Consider the following 20,761-nt stretch of genomic DNA (forward strand, 5'->3'; position numbering starts at 1 on the left):
TCTAATCTAGCACATTATACTTGGTTCTAAATTTTTTATTAGATTTATTCATGAATTTACAAAAAGTCGACCAACCAATTAGGAAGACATTTGTTAAAATAAGTATATTCAAAAATTATTTAACCAAAAAAAGGTCCAAAGTATCAAAAAGAATGCTTTCAAAACATGGCTTACATTTTCCTGCAAAAAAACTAGCTTGAAATATCATCTAACGGATAATGGTGATAGTTAACTTTTAACTATTTAATTTGTTTTACGTATCAGAGAGGGGTAATATTGGATATTTATTTGATTTTTTTTTTTTTTTTTGGCTCAGATCATCAATTGTTATCAAGATATATTTTCTCGAAGAGGTTTTCATAAATTTTCAAACCTCAGCGTGGGTGGCTGCAATTGTTAGAAAGGTTTCTCAAATTATCGCTTATTTATTTTTAGTCGTAATATTACTGACTGAAAGAGACATTAAAAACTTCTACCACTAAGGCCCGACACCGCGAATACTCAACGGGTTCTTTCCTGTGTTCGACTTCTCCTCTCGCTAAACCCCACCGGCGGCTTCTGTTCTCCGACACCGACACCGACACCGACACCACCACCACCCAGCCTCTCTGATTCTCTGAATTTGGTAAAATAAAAGTTGCAGAATTTTGTTTCTATAATATTTTTCTCCAGTAAATTTTCTGCTAATTAGGGTTCATCGCATGCCCATTTATCAATTATTGCTTTTGTTATTTTTTTTGGCTTGTCTAGTTTGTTGGGGGATGGAGATTGACCCTAAAGAAGCATCAGAGGATGGTGTAACATCAATGCAAATCGGTTCCCAAGTAAACACCATTAGATTATGAAGTTAATTCCATGTTTGGATATATTTCTGGCATTGAATTCCTAAGGGTATTTGTTTTTCATTTATTTTAGTCAGAGGGCAAACATGAAGAAGTCGACATTGCTCAATCAATGGAGAAATTGAATGTTGCAGACCCATCCCCTTCGTTTAAGCGAAAGCCAGTTGTCATTATTGTTGTTGGGATGGCAGGTGTGTGTATCATATTAACATAAAATTGTTTTATTTCTTTTGTTCGATATTTTAGTTGTTATTTTAGAGTTACTCTGAGGGTTTCTTTTAGTTCACCTAAAAGGGTTTTGTGTTCAGATAGTTTTGAAGTTTGAGTGGTGTTTTAAATATGATTAGGGAGCGGAAAGACGACGTTCATGCATCGGCTTGTGTGCCACACAATGGGATCGAATGTTCGAGGTTATGTGATAAATCTTGACCCTGCAGTGATGTCTCTTCCTTATGGTGCGAATATTGATATAAGAGACACAGTTCGGTACAAGGAAGTGATGAAAGAGTTCAATCTTGGACCGAATGGAGGAATTCTGACCTCACTCAACCTATTCTCAACCAAGTTTGATGAGGTAAAGCTAATGATTGAGCTTTTCTGCTCTTCTTGTTATAACCCTGCTCTTTTGTTTTTCAGAAGCTAATGTTAATGTTTACTGTAAAATTGATGCGAGTTTGGGAGAAATGGGTAAAGAGAACAACTAAGTTGTAGCTGGCCTTTGAAAAGATAGAAAAGTTATTAGACAGTGTTAGATTGGTTAGTTTTTAAATGTTTTATGTCTTTGTGCATTGATGGTGCGTAGTGGGGTGTGCCAGCTTGCTCAATGTTATTGTGGTAATTTTGATTTAAGGTTATTCTTGGTGCTTTTTCTTCCTTCTGTAATTTTTTCTTATACATGTGGCAAAAGGCTGCCAGTTTCTTTCCATCAAGTCAGCTAGCTTCTGTTGGTGAAATTCGGGTGAAATTTTATTGTGTTCAAAGGAAAAATAGTTGAAACTTCTTCTAAAACATTCATTCTACAACTGTATTTGGAGAAGCTAGTTAAAAGCAAGTGGAAAACATATGAGCCACTGCACGATCACCATCTAAATTCAGGGTTTGAAGGATGAAGGCCTATTTTCAAAAATCCAATTTGATGGTGGGCCAATAAGTTTTTTAGATAATAGGAAAATTAGATTTCAAGATGGTGGAAACAATTAATTAATTACATCCCGTTTACCTGGAAATTGCATTTTTGTTGTCAAAAGTTGCATCCTGGGTTTTCCTTCCTCTTTTTCTAGGTTTGTTTACAGAATTCAGTGAAGTGGCTTATATATACCTAGACCTGCATGGTAGTTGATAACTATTTTTTCCTTAGCAGATACACTGGTTTTGACAAGCATAGATTTGAAATAGTAATTTCTGCTGTTAGAATATTGCTTTAATCATTTGTACTGCTTATTTGGAAAATTTTCATCTTGTCAATATTTCCATTGAATGGGCATGCATTCATCAGAGGGAGAGAGGATATGCCCTCATATTGAGACCACTGGAGGCTTAACAGATATCACAATGCAGGTTATTTCAGTGATTGAGAAACGAGCAGATCAGTTGGACTATGTTTTGGTTGACACTCCTGGTCAGATTGAGATTTTTACCTGGTCTGCCTCGGGGGCAATCATAACGGAAGCTTTTGCATCAACCTTCCCTACTGTGATCACATATGTTGTCGACACACCACGGTCAACAAGTCCGGCTACCTTTATGAGTAACATGCTGTATGCCTGTAGCATTCTTTACAAGACACGACTACCACTAGTGTTGGCATTCAACAAGACAGATGTAGCACAACATCAGTTTGCTTTGGAGGTATCAGCATATAATCAACTGCTTGGTTATGTTTATGCATCTCAGTCTGACCATATATTTGACAGCTTACTGGGTATAAAGTATATAACCAACTGCTTACTTGCTATCATGGACAGTTGTGGTGTGGTCTCTTCTATGAATACTTTTTTCTAGTCTCTTTTAAGGCCGATTATCTTAATGCATCTCAAATTATTTTCTCAGTGAGGACATATTGAGAGAATATGATAATTGCTTTTCCAAAAACAAGGCCTTTTGATTTGAGTAAATTCCTACTGTTTGTTCTCTGCTTGTATAAGATGACAAGGGATCTGCTTTTCTGTATGTTGTCTTTGTCTACTGTTTGTGGACTAGGGTAGAAATTTATGGTATTTCTTTTTATTCTTATTTTTTTATTTCTTTCAAATGCAGTGGATGGAAGATTTTGAGGTATTCCATGCAGCACTTGATTCAGATCACTCTTACACATCAACACTGACTCGCAGTCTTTCCCTTGCTCTGGAGGAGTTCTATAAGAATCTTCGGTCTGTTGGAGTATCTGCAGTTTCTGGTGCGGGGATGGATGCCTTTTTTAAGGCTATTGAAGCTAGTGCTGAGGAATATTTGGAGAATTACAAGTAAGGTTCTGAACTTCTTAGTCATCCAATAACAATTGGCCTTTCTCAAGGCACTGTGATGAAATAGATAGGGTGTTTTTAAGGTTCTTACATTTTCCCTTTTCTTGTAGCTTTTTGCTAGACATGGTTATGACTAAAATTTATTCCTGTTCCCATGTCCTGTTCTGCTCTCTAGGCCTGATCTTGATAGGAGACGAGCTGAGAAGCAGCAGTTGGAGGAACAACGCCGTCGTGAGCATATGGATAGGCTGAGGAAAGATATGGAGAAGTCAAGGGGGGAAACTGTGGTCTTGAACACTGGCTTGAAAGACACAGATGTGAATGCCAACACCATGATGCATGAAGATGATGCAGAGGAAGATGATGATGTGAACTTTGAGAGGTTTAGCGATTATGAGGACGGCATAGATAAGGATGAAGATGAAGAGATCGCTAGTTTCTCATTTTGATTTTATGGAAAAGCTTGGGTTGAGATTCTAACTTGTACAAAACTACTCAAAATATGCCCAGTTGTGAAGGCAGGGTTTTACTTTGAGACGGGCAACTCCATCTGAACTTATGATTGCATTTTTGTTGCTATTGTTGGTTCTGCTGCAAGTAAATCTATCATGGGTTGCCGGTTATGTGCTTATGAATTTGTCTTTGAATGGTTTGATCGATGCTTTATAGTCAAATTTATACGCTCAAATGCCTACTTCGCTGAATTTTGTGGGATATAGAAAAAAATTGTTAGATATGATGTCAACCGCGTGCTGCAAGTTGATTGTTAAGAGCAGGGGTATGGCCTCTCTGGGTAAAAGTCCTTGTCTCTTCGACGTGTTTGGTGGTATATTAGGATTATTCTTGTTAAATTATTCAGTAATTTTTCAATAAACTCTTATATTGGACTTAATGTACCTGCATTGGAAAAGATAAAATTTATTTAAGAAAACACCATATGTTTTATGTAATAAGCCTCAAAGAAAAAGCATTAGAATTAAAGGTGGCAATTTATCCCAAATCTCAATTGGTTACTCATGCCCAAAGGGACTTTGGGTGGAATGGGTATTATGATTTGATATTGGGTTTAAAATGGAACATATCCTAATTGTACCCATTAATTAATGGAAAATGTTGGGAAATACTTGGGTACCCATTGGGCCCAAATATCTCCCCGCCCATATTTGGCACCTCTTCATGATATCAATGAGGAGCCTGCTTGTCCTAGGCCTTCTGTTTTTTATTTTGAGCAGCCATCCTTCACTGAAGAGAATATCAAGGAGCTCATTTGGCGGGAATCCGTAAAATTTAATCCGGATCCCACTCACTGAGAATGGAACTAATGGTGTATAGACAAGTACTTTGACACGACTTCCACTGAATACTTTGTGTTGTATCCAGAGTGAAACCCCTGATTAGAATCATGAAATAAAACAATGGAAATGTTGAGGTTGACAAAATTTCTACATGGTAGATCTCAATAGATTTTTCTTCTGTCATTTTCTTTGTATTTTAAATGTTCCAATATTGTACAAAGAAATTGAAGCAGCGTTCACATAGGCTTGACTTACATCAAGGAATGCCAATTTCTCTTTGGGTGATCAAAGAGAAGGATCCCTTCTTGCTGTGAGCTTATCTTATAATTTTCTATTCAATTGCATAACTTTAATCAAATGTTTTATGTTATCGAGTATCAAGGCAGCGAAGTAGTTGTCCTAAGAACTTTGCATAGAGTGTAAAATGAATTCATGAAAATATAAATTCATAATAAGACTAAAAGAAATTTAATAAATAAAAAATATTGAAGTTATTTAAAAAATAAAAAATGAATTAAAGGAAAAAAATATATAAAAAATAGATTTGGGTATTGGGCGGGATCAATCTAAACCCATCCCAAAGTGATCCCACCCAAGTTAGTCCCAAAACACATATGGGTAAGGATGGGCCCAAACCCATATAACTCGGTTCCATTTCAAACCCAAGCAAATCCTGCCCATCCCGCCCATTTTGTCACCTCTAATTAGAATACAATAAGCCTCAAAGAAAAAGTATTAGAATACTACCTTACTACTAATAAAATAATAATTCCATTAATATCTAAAAAAGATATTCACAATAAATTAGAGAGAATACCAGAAAAATAAGAGAATCTATAGGATGGATTTATATAGATTTTATCCAAATAATTATTAGATCTACATTTAGAGAGGGACTAAATACTCCTGTAGATCTTGCTATAGTTGATAATCGAATAAAGATCTATAATTGATAACTGAATAAAGAGCAGGGAAGAATCTAACTTTGGTATTCTTAGAGGAAATCTTAAATATCGAAAGTTATTTTTAAATACATATCCAAAAAATTTTTATAATATACAAGATAAAGATTTTGATAAAATACTTTCCTTAATACAAGATTTCTTTTTCAATGGAAATAGACCATATTATATTACATATATGATTTCTTATATTCTATCAAATCCTTATCATACTGAAAACTTTTCAAATACTGAATTTATAGATCTCCCTAAATTATTTTTCGAAGTATGAAAAATATATCTTCCAGAAATTACTAATATAGAATTAGATGAGGAGTTCAATTTAGATATAAGTCAAAAATTCCTACTAGATAAGCCAAATACATTGTTACCTAGATTATCCTATAAAGGAAATATGGTTAGTAGTAGTTCTCACCGTTTCCAAATATAAATACCAATTAAAAATAACGACAAGTAATAAAATAGAAACTAGATATTGGAATGAAAAAATATGACAAACTGTAATATTTTAATAGATACAAGAGTTAATGGAAATTATATATCTCATAGATTGGTTGAGTACTTACCCATTTTTCAATTACAAGATCCTTATCAATATACAAATTTTAATAGAGAAACTCATGAAATAAAAGAAACTGTAGAAACAGAAATTGAATTAACTGGTAATCTTTATATACCTATAGGAATAACCTATAAAGATTACAAAGTTAAATATTTTGTAACATATATTGATAGTAGATCAGGACCATATTTATGTAAACCTACATGTTTTCCACCACAATACCATGAAACCTTACCTGATCGAACAGGTATTAATATTTCTAATAACCCTGTTATTTTATATTTCGGAATAGTTAAATCTCAAATATTACTTGATTCATTTCTTGTTAAATGGCCTCCATTTTACTTCTTTGATATAGGATTTGAAATATTCTTAGGAAATAATTTTCTTCAATTATTTCATAAAATTTTATTTGATACTTTACAAACTCAAATGCATTTTGAAACTCCTTGTGACCACTAGATCGTAGTTTTCCGCCTTAAACATGCTTATGTCATTAAAATTTGGGATAATTTCAGAAACCTCCCCTGAGGTTTCTGACATTTACACTCACCTCCCCTATGGTTTGAACAATTACACTAACCTCCCCTGAGGTTACTAATCCTTTACAAATTCAGTCCAAATGATTAAAATATTGTTTTAGAGAGTGAAATTAGAATTTTGTACCTGATTTGCCCTTTGTGCTACATGTCCAATGAATAACAAAGTATTACAAATTAATTAATAATTAATAAACTTTAAGGAGCGTAATTTATTGGCAAATACGTATTACTTATTTAAAGTACCAGTTCTTCACGAATATTTTACTTTCAAACATTTACTTTATTACAAATATTTATTCTCAAATACATATTTGTATTACTCTCAAATATTTAATTTTTGTTAAATAAAAAACCTACCAGTTTTTCTTCCGTAGAAATATTAATATAACACTTTTTCAATTTTAGTTATAAATATTTATGTATTTAGCATAAATTAAATGATTCAGGATAAAATACTCATAAAAAGCTAATACTTTACTCATGTAATGGATGAAAATCATAAAAAATTAATACTTTATAGGGCATTTCTTTTTTTAAAAAATATTTAATTTATATTAAATAGATAACCTACTGATTTTCTTTTTGCGAGAATATTACTGTAACTCTTTTTAACTTTTTGCGAGTATAGTTTATAGGCAAATACACATAACCTATTTAAAGTACCTGCTCTTTACAGATATTTTATTTTCAAATATTTAATTTATGATAAATATATTAACGTTTGTAATTAAAAATTAAAAAGTGTTACAGTAATATTCTCGCAAAAAGAAAATCAGTAGGTTATCTATTTAATATAAATTAAATATTTTTTTAAAAAAGAAATGCCCTATAAAGTATTAATTTTTTATGGTTTTCATCCATTACATGAGTAAATTATTAGCTCTTTATGAGTATTTTATTCTGAATCATTTAATTTATGCTAAATACATAAATATTTATAACTAAAATTGAAAAAATGTTATATTAATATTTCTATTGAAGAAAAACTGGTAGGCTTTTTATTTAACAAAAATTAAATATTTGAGAGTAATACAAATCTGTATTTGAGAATAAATATTTGTAATAAAGTAAATGTTTGAAAGTAAAATATTCGTGAAGAGCTGGTACTTTAAATAAGTAATACGTATTTGCCAATAAATTACGTTTCTTAAAGTTTATTAATTATTAATTAATTTGTAATACTTTGTCATTCATTGGACATGTAGCACAAAGGGCAAATCAGGTACAAAATTCTAATTTCACTCTCTAAAACAATATTTTAATCATTTGGACCGAATTTGTAAAGGATTAGTAACCTCAGGGGAGGTTAGTGTAATTGTTCAAACTACAGGGGAGGTGAGTGTAAATGTCAGAAACCTCAGGGGAGGTTTCTGAAATTATCCCTTAAAATTTCTAGGGAAAATCGTTCAAAACATCCCTCACATTTTACAAAATGACTTTTTGCGTCCCTCACTTTTAAAAGTATACTTTTACCTCCCTTACAAATTCGCATTGGTTAAATTTGGTCCCTATCTAGGTTTCCGACTAGTTTTTAATCGGAATCCACCATGTGCCTTGCTTGTAATCATTTTTGAAGGGCAAAATTATCAAATCAAAGTTTACATAATCCGATCCATAGTCCCTCACATTTCACAAAATGAATTATTTCGTCCCTCATATTTTAAAAAATAAATTTTTTCATCCCTCATCGATCATGTGTACGAATAACTAACTTTTTTTTAAATTTAATATATATCTATTTGATTTCACTTGAACAATCTGAATAGCATATAATATATCTCTATTTTATTTCACCTGAACGTACTGTTCAAGTGAAATTAAAATAGATATATACAGGGGTTTAAAAAAATTATTAGTTTTTTACTCATGTTCATTCCTTTTACTCAAAAATTGAAAACAAAGAAGATATTTAATTCTAAACATTATCAAGCATTTATATCGAATTAAATTTGGACAGAAAAAATAAACAAAGGAAAAGTATGACAAAATAAAGTAAGTGATTGACACTTTTAAATTTTAAGATAATCATAAGGTAAGAAATTCAACTATTGGTTTTAAAGGTGGCGAGTAAAAATTTCAGATTTAAATTGCAATTTGTTAGCATGACTATAAAATTCGAATTAACATTGATTAATTAGATGGTCTTATTATACAACTTAATAAATGAATTATTACCAAAATAGAAAAGGTTGCAAATATTAAATAAATTTACATGGTGAAATCAAATATAAATATATATGGGTTTAAAAAAAATTATTAGATTTACACTCATGTATATATCTATTGAATAGCATATGCACAACTACAATTAGTCTGTTTAAGTGAAATAAAATAGAGATATATTACATATTATTCATATTGTTCAGGTGAAATCAAATAGATATATACATGAATTTAAAAAAAAAACTATTTGTGTACATGGTCAATGAGAGATGAAAAAATTCATTTTGTGAAATGTGAGGGATGAAAAATTTATTTTGTGAATGTGAGGGACGACACAATTTATTTTGTGAAATGTAAGGGATTATAGATGGATTATGTAAATTTTGATTTGACAATTTTACCCCTAAAAAATAATCACATGCAAGGCACGTGATGAATTCCGACCAAAAATTAGCCGGAAACCTAGGTAGGGACCAAATTTGACCAATATGAATTTGTAAGGGACGTAAAATTACACTTTTAAAAGTGAGAGACGAAAAAAGTCATTTTACAAAATGTGAGGGACGTTTTGAACGATTTTCCCAAATTTCTATAACTTTTCATTCTCGCACAGATCAGCTTGGTGATATTGGATATTCAAAAAAATCAAAAATACCTGAAGGAAGCTCTATGTTAAAATTTGAAAGACAATTACATTTAAAATAACTACAATTAAAAATCATATCTACTACCCTAGAAGACATAAAAGAAAAGTTACGATTAAGTTATACAAAAAATCCTCTAAACTTTTGGGACAAAAATCAAAATTATGCTGAAATAAAACTCAAACACGAAAAAAAAAAATTAGAGTAAAGCCTATGAGGTATAATCCAATTGATCAAGACGAATTCAAAAAATAAATTAAAGAATTATTAAAAATAATTTTAATTAGAGAAAATAATTCTCCCCATTCTTCATCTGCTTTTATGGTAAGAAACCATGCTGAAATAATAAGAAATAAATTTAGAATGGTTATTAACTATAAACAATTAAATAATGAAACCATATTCAAAAGATACTTTTTACCATATAAAAAAAAACTCTCATAAACATGAGTAAAAGAAAGAAAATATATTCTAAATTCGATTGCAAGAGTGGGTTTTGGCAAATAAAAATACATCATAATAGTATTAAATACACAGCATTTAGTACTCCTCGAAAACAATATGAATGGTTAGTTATGACGTTTGAACTAAAAAATGCCTTCGAAATATATCAACGAAAAATGGATAAAATCTTTAAGGGTTATCTTTCTCATATGTATATATTGATGATATTTTAATAGCATCAGATTCAATAGAAGAGCATTTAGAGCATCTAAATATATTTTCTGATCTATGTCTAAAACATGGAATTGGATTATCAGAAAAGAAAGCAAATATAGGATTAAAAGAAATTAAATTTTTTGGTCTAGAAATAAATTGTGAAGGAATAAAAATGCAACCACATATTTTAGGAAAAATACAGGCATTTTCTGATAAATTAGAAGATAAAAAATAATTACAAAGATTTTTAGGAACATTAAACTATACATCAAATTTTGTCTACAACCTAGCATATAAAAGAAAGGAATTACAAAAATTGCTAAAGAAAAATAATAAATACGAATTCTCTAAAAATTATATACCTCTAGTGAAGAAAATAAAAGAGCAATGCAAGAATTTACCATTCCTAACTCTACCTTCTGATGTAGATGCATATCTACATTATTAGAAACCAATGCTTTTGAAGAAGTATGGAGTGTGATTTTAAAACCGAAAAATAATCTATAATGTAGATATGCATCTGGAATGTTTTCAAACACAAAAAAAAAAAAGATAAACATAAATGAAAAAGAATTGCTTGCAATAATACAAGGATGTCATAAATTTTACTACTTTTTACTACCTAAAAATCTAAGTTATGATCGGATAATTCTGAAGAAAGAGCATTTATTAAAAATAATATTAAACATCTGCCTCAAAATAAACGATTAATTAGATGACAAATGGCATTATCTAAATTTATGATTGAAATTGAACTAATAAAATTTGATGAGAATTGTCTTGCAGATTTTCACACTAAAGATGCAAGGCCTAATGAATAAGCAAACAATCCTCTTGGATAAAACGTCATTCAATGATGTAATGAATATTGTGAATTATCAAGATATGAATAAAGAAGTTTTCAAACTTCTTATCAAATATGCCGAATAAGGCCATAATACAGTCAGCCTTTATGATAAGATTGAAATATTATTATATGGCCTATTCAAAAAGGATGGAATAGAAAATCTTCTTCCTTCATCGGGACAAAAAGATTGTCAAGAGATTGGGAATAAATTCTCTCAATGATGGAATATCCTTAAGACTGAATTTTAGCTGGAACCAGACATTTCAAAGGATACCCATACTTGATAATATAATTAATGAGCATCCGCTCATCTCTGAATACAATTCTCTTATGAGAGAATTATATGGTTTATAAAATATGGAAACATATTATATGAATTTCACAAGAATCTAACCTCAGATGAGAGATGTGATAGCAATTTCATTCAAAAATGGTACAATTTTGGAGTAATCAACACTATCTATATGACTACTCCTACTTTTCTAAAATTTTCAAGCTGCCTCGGTGGATTCAAGAAGGAGTAAAGCATATTTATTAAAATAATCTTACATATGGTCCTAAAGACATTTTAATACTCAAGATTATTTCAACTAGACCAAATTTTGAAGATTCAAATAGATATGATACCTTTCATTATATCAAAGTTATCAAATTGGATGAATTAGAGATAAAGATTTACCCACAACGAAGGAATATGATTTTTTAAAAAAAATAAATACATTATCGAAGAGCCCTTGGAATAAGAACTGTTTTACAAAATTTTGAAAATACATCCAAGCAAGGTTTTTGTACATATAAAGGAAATGGAGTATTTTTTTCAATAATGACTACATATGCAGGAAAGACCTCGGAAGTAGTAATGAATTATTGAAATTGAAAAATACGCTTACTTGAAAGCAATCAGATAAAATCCAGCAACAAAACTATCAAAACTTTGTGCAGGATGAGAAAGTACACAAATAACACATGTCTGACTTGTATTAAGGAGAAAAAAGAAGATAAGGACACCGCATCAAAATAGTCAAAGTATGGAATAAAATGTAAGCACTTATGTCACTCCCAAAATCCAAAATATTTTGTTCAGATCTGCGGGATTGAAATCAGTTAAAAACCATGGAAATATCAATTAAAAATGCATCTTGAGAGTATTAAATACACAGTATTTAGTACTCCTCAAAGACAATATGAATGGTTAGTTATGCCTATTTCTTCATAATGATTTTTATTTATAAGATTTTTTACTCTATTTATTTTAGCTTTTATTGCTAAGTCTCTACTAATGTATTTTTGACATTCTTGGCAATATGTTATTCTTTCTGGGTTATTCATTGTTTACCTAAGTGTTCATTTCCATCATCAAGAAATTTTTGAGGTAGAGGAGCCATTTACGAAATGTTAGTGCACTCGTGATTCCCACTTTGCTGAGATGATATTAATAATCGATAAATGAAGGTTTAGCTTCTTTATCATATTTATACTCACATTTTAATTATCTTAAATTTTAGTCACAATAATTGAACATAATTGTGTAGCCAAATGTCTCTTTTTCTTGATATAAAACAAAAGTTCTCTCTTTTATTATTATTATTTTTTGTATAGTGCATATACCATCACATCTAGCCAAGATTGTATAAAGTCAATTTTAAGGCATCGCCCCGATGAACATGTCAAAAATTGTTATAGGGCAGGCATTTGTAATTGAGTTTTATTGGGCTTTTGAGGGCGAAGGGGTGGTGGTTTGTTTTGGCAAATCGTTAAGTATCTACAACTTCCCCCGATCAATATACTAGTAAAAGCGTTGAAGGTACTCCCGTATCGTTTCAGTTTTGGAGCATATACCAAAAAAAATGGAAGAAGAAAGGCAAGTCCTCCAAATGGTACACACAATCTAGTAAAATTCATATACCCTCAGCCTACTTTAAGGAACATTACAACCAGATTCCTGGGCAGAAATAAAGTTTAAGCAAATCAATGGCAAAAAATGCTCCTATTTGTCTTAGAGCACTAAAACACAAGATAGCTATTCTCTCATGGTCGTAAAAGGACTTTGGATAGCAAAAGAACTACAATTAAGCGATCAAACATTAACTGATGCAGAAACTTGTCACGCGACTGAAGGTGCTTGCAATCCCCAGTTCACAAGGGAAGACGTAGTCATAAGCCATGTCAATAACTTTACTACGATAGTTTCAAGCTTTTTAAGGTGGCAGTAAGCAGAGAATGTTTGCTTTGATTCCTCTGTTTATAGTCCTTCTCCAATGCAATTGCAGAAAGAGACGGTAGCTGTGAGTTCTCCTTGTCTTCCTTGTTCCGTCCTTTTGTCAGTTGTCCAATAGCAGCAGTACACTGCAAAACATTTATAATAAACTAATTTCAGCCAGATCCCACTTGGACTTAACTTGAAAGCTAGACAAAAATCCAATGATGAATATTTATTTATCCAACAGCACCAACCCCCACTCAAAAATAATAACGAACACTACAAGGAATTAAAGAAAAGAATAAAATTCAAACTGGCATTTTTATGATGCCCAGTCCAGCAGGCACATGTATCAAGGGGATCTGCTGAGGCCTCACCAGGCATATACCAAAAAGTGCTCTTGTATTCTTTCCACCAGTTAAGTCTATTGTAGAGGCATAATATTTCTTTGCTGTCTGTAGATTTTCCAGTCCACCAAGAGTGTAGAGCACCTAGTTTAACCAAACAGATAAAGGAAAAACAGAATTATCAAATCAGATTAGATCCAATCAAATAAAATAATAATAATTTTAAGACGTGTATGTATTACAACTTTCTTATACATTATGAAACAGCTGAAAAATGTTAAGAACTTTGAGGTCAGTAAAGGCAACTTCCTGCAGGCAGCAGTTATGTGATTTGCACCTCTCAAAGAGAAGAAAGAGGGACAAAGTTCTCAAATATAACTAGCATAATTGAGTCCTACAGTGTGCTTATGCATTTCTTCATAAAGGAAAGGGGGGAAAACAGAGCATTTGGTGGAGCCACTTACATCAGCATAGCTCAGGTGAAACAATGGAATGGTTGGTTGTGACAGAATAAGCTCTTCATAGCAGAAAGCTGCTTGCTTGTACCTATTAAATTCAGGAATTTCTATTACATTGATGAACAGTAAAATCAAGACTATATCTATACCTTGTTTAGTTTGGTTCTCCAAACCCCTCAAAGAAAATTGAACTCAACTCACATTTGTAGGGAAACATAGATTTCAGCTAGTTCTCTCCAGGCATCCTGATCTGCCATGAATCTGAAATGCAAACCATTATAGTACACGTGGTTTCTTTTAAAAACCATAAAAATGCCTAGGTATATTCTTACATTTCAAGATATTTATTGAGAGACTCAATCGCAAGCGGAATATTCCCCTGTGCTTTTGCCATGGCTGCCCTCCTTTTGTGTACTATCTGCATAAACCATTAAGTGAAAATTAAAGAAATATATGTCGCATATCAGCCATATCAAAAATAGCACTCAAGTCATTTACTCTCTCTGTGAATAAGAGGTCACATCCACAGGACCAAACCTGGTAGCGCCCGGAAGTATTAGAAGCTTATGCAAGATTTATCACATTGTTAGGAATGACACAATGACCACTACCTGATCAAGAGGATTGTCCTCCAAAAGGCTCATGTAAGCCTTTTCCGCCTCTGCCCATGATCCTTTAGCTTCTAGTAGCATTGCTTCTAGCCTACCTACAAATTACATGAAGAAATTAGTCAAAGCCATAACTACACAATAATGCACATTTTTACACTAACAAGCAGCCTCGATTTAGAAAGAAAAACACTGCAAGACCAAATAAAATAGGTCCATTATTTCTGACTTCATTCACTTTCTTGAATGTTGGATACATTTAGTGAGACAAACAAATTCAAAATACTCCGACCAATAAAAATTCAACTTAAATAATGAACCACTTACAAGTGAAGAAACAACCAACCAATAACACTATAAACAGCTGAAGGTGATATTTTAATTTATGCATTGACAACACCCAATTCCTAACTATGCAGACAAAAGTCAACCATAACCATCCAAATTATGAAGTTTTTTTTCTTTTTAATTTTTTTTTAACAGGGAATGGTGGGATTTAAGAAGTGAAGGGGGCGTTTGAACCCAGGACCTCTGAATCTTGGAACCTCAACCTTAGCCACTAGACCAAATCCTCCTCAGCTCCAGATATGAAGTTACTTGACCTGATCAAATATTTATTTTCGTGCAAACTAAAGCCAATCAAACTCTTACTTGTGTGAATGATGCAGCCATTGGCATTAAGCATTGACCAGAGACAACTAAAACCATAACCTTAATGACAGAACCCATTCCTTAAAGTAGTTCAGATGGAGAGTCTGGTTTAGGCTTCAGATGATACTGTTGCTGTATAACAAACACAGAAACTTTTTATTTCTATCTTCAAGAATTCACATGTCAACAATTTTTCTCTTTTCTCAGTAAATAGACACTTTTGACATCCTGAATGACAAGTACTGAGTAGTATAGTGGTCAAAATTTTATCAGCATATTTATGAGCTCAACCAAACTACTTGAGGAAATTACAAAAACATGTACAGACAATCAAGTAGGTGAGGCTCTTGGAATTTTAGAGTTGTTCATGAACTAATTTGTGCAACACAATGTATCCAAAGAGAATGGTTATACTCCCACCAAAAAGAGAACCGTAACACTAAATTTCTTAACCAAGTAATGCTCCTCTTTTATAAGTGTATTTAATAAATCTGCAATTGATGAGAATTCCCTTAAGTCTCCAGAAACAAATTTCTCATCATATTTCTTTTCGTTGCCACTTTCTGCAAAAATAAATCCTCTCTTTCCTTTTCCTTTTTGTCACAAAAATGTGAATGAAAATATTGTCCTTTTTTTGCCCCAATGGTACAGATTTCTTTTCTCTCATTCCAGAGATGGTTTTAACCATACAAAAAGTTTGAAACAAATCCACCAACCACAGAATTAATCAATCGCCAAAGAGCACTAGTTTCATTGTCATGGGAGTTCTAATAATAGTTACAAGACATTGGAATATTGCTGCAAGGCAGGATGTTTTCAAGTAAAATCAAAATAGTGAGCAACATGTGATTGTAGTTTTAGGGGATAGGAGGGAAGCAAGATCTACAATGTATGAGCAGATGCTTTCCCTGTTCATGATCCAAAAGAAGATATATTAAATTACTTCAATTAAAATCGACACTTTTTTCGATGCTGATCGAAATGACAGGTTTTCTAGGAAAACTTTTACAATGCAGGATAAACCTTTTGATACAATACAGAATTCAGGACCTGAAATATCAATATCCATTTGTTTTCAAATTTATACATATTTCAACTGCTTGATTTTCTGAAAGCATATATATATGTGCGTGTGTGTGTGTATATATATATAGACACACACACATACACACATATATGGCAGACCAACAATACCAAAACCAAGAAAGCGAAACAAAAGAATGATTCCAAATTTTGGTACAAGCTAATGAATGACAGAAATGGTAAAATATTGTGGACTACATTTTATTAACATCAAGTATCAATTATCGTACTCAAAGGATAGAAAAGCTTCATGGGTTTGACTTTAAGCAATTTTGTTAAACCACGTTTGCCTCATTAGAGATCGGCATTCTAAACTAGACTAGACATCAGAGAACAAAGTGTGGCGGAGCAGGTAATATATTCTTCCCCAAATATTGGGGTGAAAAGCAATAGGATTCAAGTAATTTTAATGCAAATACTTGTGTGTAGAGTTCAGTAATAAATCTATCCAGCAACTAATATCAATCAAATAACACAGCATCATAAATGGTGCCTGTGCACAAAATCACAAAATACAAAAGCGGAAGTACAAAACTAACATGTATCATGCATTGGCTTTTGCACCAGCCACTAAAGCTTTTTAGATTGCTCATTTATCTGGGCATCAACTGCCACATACATCAATTTCATCAATACTACAAAGCATGAAAACCGTATAACATTGCTATTTTTCTGGTTAGAACAAGTGGATTGTCATTGATATAAATCATTCACAGGCAAAGTTTGGTCATTTCCGGCACAGCAGGTGCAGTCATGTGCCTAGTTTTTACCCAGGTCAGGAGGCATGCATAATTGGGAGCCCAGGTGCAAGGCACAAGGTGCTTGAGGCTGAGCCTAATCAAACTGTAGTTGCACATTATTGCCCATTAACACCTTTCTTATACCCCATGTTAAGTATATTTTCTGTGGAAGAAAGCCTTCAATTACAATTCTAGTTGGTCAAGTTCCCCCAGCTGACTGCAACTACAAAGTTTCTTCCCTTCCCACCTGCTATATTTTCTCTCTCCTACTATCATTCTTCTATACTCAGACAACCACTCTTATCTCTCCCTCCCAGCCTCCTCATAATTATCTCATTTTTCTTCTACTTTTTCCCTCACTCTTCAGCCTCTAAGCCACTAGCATTCCTACCTTATCCTCCTACTTTCCATGTAATTCTCTCCATCTCTGCATCTTCTTCCATTTTGCACCAGATATATACAGTTAAAATTGCTAGTTATGCCTCACTTGCATGTGCCTCCCCTTGCAGCTTGATTTTAAGCCTTAGAAGACCTTGCCTGATGGCACGTTGTTCCTTTAGTAACTATGCTCGTTTGAGTTTCCATTGTTAAGACTAGTTACGTGTGGACTATACATATGCATCATAATTCCTCTAGGTCCACATAGCACCCCCAGAGAGAGAGAGAGAGAGAGAAAGAGAGAGCTGTGTGCTATATTGAAGCTCACTGAAACCAAGCATAAGGTGGCAGACACATACGTACCAACCCTTTTGCTTCCCGGAAACTTCTTTTGTAACACCTTAGTAAACTCCTACAAAAATCCAGTCATGAGGTTCGTAAAGTCCAAGTTCATTATAAAAAATAATAGAAAAAACAAGCCAAAAGGCACATTAACCAGAGCACAAAGTATTATACCAAAGCTATTTCAAATAACAAGGTCATTTCTGCTAAACAATATCTAGATTTCAACACACCACTTATGACAGAATGATGACTGAGTAGCTGATTACTTTCACAAAAGAACAAATAGAAAAATGTTTTAGACATCATTCCCATCTCCTGGGTTCTCAGTTCAGTAATATTGACTGCCTTCGCATCATAGGGCTTTAGTATGAACATCACACATTTTGCTTAACATGAACACCGTTGTAACAAAGTTCAACCACAATGCTATTCTAGCTGAAAGAAGAAGTTGTAGACAAATTAGTCCAACAATATTTTACTGATTGTTATTAGGTCACCAATCTTTAAGGACCAAGTTAGCCTTCTTTCTCCGAGGAGAATTACAAGTATCAAACAAGTGAATCCCCTCGAGTCCAGAAAACAGACCAGACATTCAGTCTGAAAAGCTATTAGAAGAAATTCTTGTGAGCGGTTTGTCATGCCAAGAGGTAACGACCAATTGGAAACTTTCACATTTTTGTTTTGTACAGTTTTTATCATTCCACTAGTTGAAGAATAGTAGAGCAGTTGCTACAACAATCGCACATCACACATAAGCATACTAATCCAAACACCTGATTTCTTCACTGTTTAAAACATTATCATGCTCTTTCAACAAAAAAAACACATTATCATGTTTGGCTATGCAAATAAAACATGTAAAATAATACAAGGAAATTCATGTACTCTCACTTCACGATATTGGTAATTCTTTAGCATTTAAGCATACAATTTATTAGTCCAAGAAAACCAAATATCAATAGTCAGCCATAACAAAGAAGAATGAGGATCTACCTTTGCCACATCAAGACACTGACAGTCCATAGCCGCAACAGCTACCTCCTCATATAAAGTCCATTCTACATCAATGCCAAAGAGGTACATAAAGAAGGTTACTCCAAAACTTCAAACAATAACAGAACGGGCTGATAATTAACATAGTGCAGTAACAGAACAAAATGCTACAGTCAAGTATTGAACATCGAGCTCTTACATGGATTATATCTTACAGTTGACAGAAACATCATATCGAGTACACACACCGCGCAAAACGTTGTACAAGTATGAAATACAAACTCATTGTATCAACTGACAAGCTGAAATCCACATTAACATTGTGCAAATAGGTAGAAACCATAACTCTCCAGCTGACCTCATCAGAATATGCAGAATTCAGCATAAAATCACAAAGTCCTATACACTTCGAAAGAAAATTTAAAACAAAATAAACCTAACAATTCAAGGAAACTAGTAAAATTGCAACTCTATAGTCAACGAAGAATAAAGAAAAAGAAAAAACAACCCAGAAATTCAATCAAAGGTCTCCAAAAAGCCCATATCCCAGATTCTAAAACTTCCACATTCTTGGAACCCACAAATAAATTAATCATGGAACACTAAAATCTTTCAAAATTAACCCCCAAAAAAAAATGAAAAACAATGGTAGACACTGGCAGAACTGATTAAAGAAAGTAGCTACCTTCAGGGCCAAGAGCAGATCGTTTTTTGGGGTCATTGAGGATGGATAATCCGAACTTTAAGACTTTATCAGAGCGTCTAAGCTTTAGCTTCCTGACAAGGCAAAGGTACTCCCAAGCACCCCCTCCTCCGTTCTCCACTTGACTCTCCAATCTATTCACTTGCTCTTCCTCTGTTTTGCTCACCATCTTCTTCTTCTTCTTCTACTCCTCTCTCTCCTGATGATGATGAAGATGATGGCTTATGCCTCTTCCCTGGGAACTGGAAAGGTTGGGGAAAAGCCGGCCTTTTTAGTCCTCTCCGGGACTGGATCTGGATGTGGATCCGCCACAATAGTTAGGTTAATTTGCTAAAATAGCCCCTCACTTTTTAAAAGAGATATTTTTTGTCCGCATAAATTTGGTGCCTCTAAATATATGTGCATACATCTATTTAATTACAAATCTACTCTTGAGAATCACATATATATAACATCAGTTGCAAACCAAAGGTTTAATTGTCTCCAAAGGCCTAGGAGGGAGAATGCCTCTAAATTTGATCAGTATAGTATAGTGAGCGCAGATTAATTTTATTCTTGCTCACAGAAAGACTTGCAAATAGGCATTTAAAACTTATGGATGATCTCAATTTGATCACATCTAATTGATTTTTTCAAATAAAATCAAATCTCCCTTTTCTAATTGTAACATATTCTATTAACTCAAAAAAACATTTTGCCATATTTTTTTACATAGATAACTATAATTTGAATGATTTGAATAGGGGTTTTATTTTTAGTGAAATATCTTTTAATAATCTTAAAAAAAAATACACACAAGCCAAGAAAAAACAAGCATTCTACTAGCATGTTACCTTATTCAAAATGAAACAAAAGAGGTAAATTTGGCAGTTGATGTTTGCGCTTTAACAAAATCATCAAGCACTCAATATTTGTATGAAAAAAAGATGTTACTACACTTCACCTTCTTTGCTTCACGAATCCAACAAACAAAAATATATACTTTCTTATACATAATCTTACCGTCCTCTTAACTAGGTATGTTACATGGGTATTACTTAAACCAAACCTAGGAAAATTCAAACCCTACCCAAATTCAAAACCCTATGGGTGAATTATAAATTTAAGTAAGATCGAATTTTATATTATCCATACTAATATTTAGATCCAAACCCTGGACCCTACTCAAATCGATCTATACATAAATACATACATACGTACATACATCCACACACACACATACACATGCATGAGAAAAAGTTAGTCGATATAAACACATGCAAATTATGAGCAAATA

The 20,761-nt window shown here is 32.7% G+C and overlaps 2 protein-coding genes across 2 annotated transcripts; one reads left to right on the forward strand and one right to left on the reverse strand.

Annotated features, from left to right (window-relative positions):
* Positions 1-458: 458 nt before the first annotated feature.
* On the forward strand, positions 459-3,957 carry LOC113761125 (GPN-loop GTPase QQT2). Its single transcript, XM_027303978.1, has 7 exons — positions 459-625; positions 751-824; positions 916-1,033; positions 1,190-1,416; positions 2,400-2,690; positions 3,099-3,304; positions 3,480-3,957. Exons 2-7 carry the CDS (start codon positions 762-764, stop codon positions 3,751-3,753), a joined length of 1,179 nt encoding a protein of 392 aa, XP_027159779.1. The 5' UTR covers positions 459-625; positions 751-761; the 3' UTR covers positions 3,754-3,957.
* Positions 3,958-12,794: 8,837 nt separating this feature from the next.
* LOC113762282 (ER membrane protein complex subunit 2) lies at positions 12,795-19,766 on the reverse strand. Its single transcript, XM_027305665.1, has 9 exons — positions 19,468-19,766; positions 18,783-18,847; positions 17,808-17,856; positions 14,596-14,690; positions 14,317-14,402; positions 14,186-14,245; positions 13,991-14,072; positions 13,557-13,670; positions 12,795-13,325 (listed from the first exon to the last, which is right to left on the reverse strand). Exons 1-9 carry the CDS (start codon positions 19,652-19,654, stop codon positions 13,158-13,160), a joined length of 906 nt encoding a protein of 301 aa, XP_027161466.1. The 5' UTR covers positions 19,655-19,766; the 3' UTR covers positions 12,795-13,157.
* Positions 19,767-20,761: the final 995 nt, after the last annotated feature.

Source organism: Coffea eugenioides, chromosome 2 (assembly GCF_003713205.1).
Source record: "Coffea eugenioides isolate CCC68of chromosome 2, Ceug_1.0, whole genome shotgun sequence".
In the NCBI taxonomy this organism is placed as follows: Eukaryota; Viridiplantae; Streptophyta; class Magnoliopsida; order Gentianales; family Rubiaceae; genus Coffea; species Coffea eugenioides.

What these genes read in the sequence shown, in the direction of transcription:
- LOC113761125 (XM_027303978.1), top strand. Translation starts at nt 762, where the DNA reads ATGGAGATTGACCCTAAAGAAGCATCAGAGGATGGTGTAACATCAATG. An exon ending in TATTGTTGTTGGGATGGCAG is followed by an intron (nt 1,034 to 1,189) that starts GTGTGTGTATCA and finishes AAATATGATTAG; the next exon opens with GGAGCGGAAAGACGACGTTC. An exon ending in TCTCAACCAAGTTTGATGAG is followed by an intron (nt 1,417 to 2,399) that starts GTAAAGCTAATG and finishes ATCACAATGCAG; the next exon opens with GTTATTTCAGTGATTGAGAA.
- LOC113762282 (XM_027305665.1), bottom strand. Translation starts at nt 19,654, where the DNA reads ATGGTGAGCAAAACAGAGGAAGAGCAAGTGAATAGATTGGAGAGTCAA. An exon ending in ATCTGCTCTTGGCCCTGAAG is followed by an intron (nt 18,848 to 19,467) that starts GTAGCTACTTTC and finishes GCATTGATGTAG; the next exon opens with AATGGACTTTATATGAGGAG. An exon ending in ATCTATGTTTCCCTACAAAT is followed by an intron (nt 14,073 to 14,185) that starts GTGAGTTGAGTT and finishes TGAATTTAATAG; the next exon opens with GTACAAGCAAGCAGCTTTCT.